This window comes from Etheostoma spectabile, chromosome 1, assembly GCF_008692095.1.
Source record: "Etheostoma spectabile isolate EspeVRDwgs_2016 chromosome 1, UIUC_Espe_1.0, whole genome shotgun sequence".
Taxonomy (NCBI): Eukaryota; Metazoa; Chordata; class Actinopteri; order Perciformes; family Percidae; genus Etheostoma; species Etheostoma spectabile.
In genome coordinates this window covers 27,335,462-27,338,255 of record NC_045733.1, presented here as the reverse complement: position 1 = coordinate 27,338,255, position 2,794 = coordinate 27,335,462, and the positions used below count along the sequence as shown (strand labels likewise).

General features: G+C 40.2%; 1 protein-coding gene across 3 annotated transcripts in view; it reads right to left on the bottom strand.

The window, feature by feature from the left end:
• The window catches only part of LOC116690257 (transcription initiation factor TFIID subunit 4), an 86,633-nt gene that overhangs the window by 66,727 nt on the left and 17,112 nt on the right, over positions 1–2,794 (bottom strand). For all 3 annotated transcript variants that reach the window (XM_032517073.1, XM_032517081.1, XM_032517090.1), the window contains one exon: positions 933–1,008. In XM_032517073.1, coding sequence (XP_032372964.1) covers positions 933–1,008 — 76 coding nt within the window. The remainder of the gene's footprint in view (positions 1–932; positions 1,009–2,794) is intronic.

Here is a 2,794-nt window from a genome sequence, read left to right as displayed (position 1 = left end):
CTCCCCAGGTTGGTGCGGAGAGCGTCGCTCTGTCAATATCACTGCGCTTCACCGGCTCTCCTTACACTCCTAAACCGCATCCTGCTCCGAGACACGTTTTCCAGAGAGGCACAAGGACTGCCAGAGTGAATTTAAACTTGATTTTAACAGGCATGTTCCTAGCCAAGAGGCACAGAAAAGTATTTTTAGAACTATCCCCGCATTCCAATTTATGGGCATAAAACAACCTACAGATCTTTCACTGCAGGCAATCTCGGGGAAGGGGGCAGATCAAATTTGTATGCACCTCCGATCGTACGCACACACATACACACACACAAGCAAAAACTGGTACAAACACGTACACACATTACACACACCACCTGAGAGCACACAGCTCTCTTTGGGGAGCGTTACGCCCGGTTGCTGTTGGGGAGATATTTGTAGGATTCTGTGGGAAGAGTGTTTGTGAATCAGTGTGAGTAAGCAGCAGCGCAAATGTTTGAGAAGGCTTTATAACCAGACAGGAAAAAAAGCACCTGTTCTCTCTGTGGCTCCGGCCTGTTTACACATCTTACAGCCTATTGAGAGAACATTTAGGGTTTCATTAATGGCTATATTTTGTTTAACCTATTTCGCTTGGCCATTTTGAAATATCTGGCCAAGCATGCAGCCTTACTGGGAGATGTCAAAATTGCAGGCAAGAACCAGAAACAAGGTGTGTGTCTGAGGACTTCTTCAAAGATGGAAAACTCTAACTCAAACCTACTAGAAGTCTTTGTTTAATCTTCTCCTTAACTGAACTGTAGTCCTGCACAAATTTAAAATAGCTTTTTTCGGTGAGAGACATGGACAAAAGAACACCTGAAATAAAACTGTCAAGATACTGTACATGGGATTGAATTCAGAAGATTGAATCAAAAGTGGCTGGAGAAGGCCTGTGGGGGTCCTACCTTGCGCTCTGACAGACTGTGTGATCACCACGGGCATCCGGACCTGGCCACTGACAGCGCCTGCTGTCTTGATACCCTGAGGAAGAAAGACAAATAGAGATTTTACTGAAGTATTTCAAAGAATGAAACTATATGTAAGGGACAGAGGAGGTTTAAAAGTATACAACTGCACGCCTGCTCCTCTGCAACTTCTGCACTTTTTACGCTACTCAAAAACTAAAAAAAAAGCTAAACTTTTGCTCCTGTTACAAACTTAGTTTCAAGAAACGATCCACAGTCAAGCTGGTTGATAGTTTTGTGTCCCGATTTCTATTCTGCTGTAACATATTAAAATATTTGCAGTAGTAAAGCAGGATAGATGGAAAATAGATCCAAAGATGATTCATTTAACAATGGCTATTACTACACAGAGAATGTGGAGATCCATACATACTGTATGCTCATGGAGGATGGATTTCTGTCACTGTACATGACCTACATTTGCTTGCATTTCCAGATAAGACAAATGCAATACAGAGTCAAGACCGCAGTGAAAAAAGTAGTTTAGAAGAAGGAGAAGTAGTAGGGGGGTAGGGGCTGCTGTGCTGGGCTATTAGAGTCGCTTCCTTCCTTGGTAGCAGCCACAGGCCCAGCCTTGGGCTCAGCCATCCATTCCTACCAGTTTGCTTCTTGCTGCATATTTTTTAGCCTTGTTTTCCATTCCCTGACACATGCTATATTACTGTTCAAGCTACTGAAAAAAGACAGAGGCCATTTTTCCCAGAGATCCACTGCAGGGGCCTGCGAGAGTGGATGGGAAGAGAAAAAAATACATTCAGCACAGGCAGAGATAGCTAGCACCTCTGGCCAGATGGCGACACAGTTAAGAGGCAGAAAAAAAAAGTCAGGTAGAAACTTTGAGATTCATAGGTTAAAAGATACGACACTCAAACCTAAATCACTGCTTGTCTTTTATTTCTGAATAATTTGATTTCTGCTTTTGAACCTCAATTATCAAAAATGATATTAAATGTTAGATGTTAGTTTAGTTACTGTAAACAACGGACACTGGAGGATTTATTAGCGCTAGTATTAAAAAATTGTTTCTTCAATGAAATTCCAGCTGTAAACAGTATTCATACTAAATTAATATCAAAATGTACATGTCAAGACCACCCACATTTGACTTATGTAATTGGTAACACCACAGAACATGTTAGCACACCAACAGTGCACATACTGCAGCTTATTTATGGCTAATAATCATTGGTCAACATATAGTCACCTCCCACTGTAAATAATTTGCCCCAAGGAAGTTTAAGGTCCAGCAAATTTATTTGACTAGCGGTGTAATTTGGTTTTAAAGTAAATTTAAATTTGACAATTTTAGATCTTCTACCTTAAATATGTTAAAGAAACATAGTAATACTTCAGATCTCTTGCAAAAAAAAACAAGCCGTAATTACATGAAACCCATAGCATGTCATGCTATCGCCACTTAAAGCAAATACAGCTTTGAAATTTAACATTTGGAAAATAACTATGCATAACTGTTTACCCTTGTGCAGTTTAACTACAGAAGAAACCGTATACTACTCCATCTATAGACTTTTACAATTGCTACACTTTACAAGACATTTATTACGGTCACATTTGAGTATTTCAAATCCACCCACACTACTGTAAGAAATGTTACCCATACTTCTTTGGGAAAAGAGAGGATTTTTTTTAGCCTAATTCAACTAGCTGGCTGGTTTCAGACTGTTGTCTGTGCCAGGGGTGATCATTTACTAATGTTTTGTGTGATAGCTTATGTTGGTGTTTAATGTGTGTGTGTGTGTGTGTGTATGTGTGAGTGAGAGAGAGAGAGAGAGAGAGAGAGA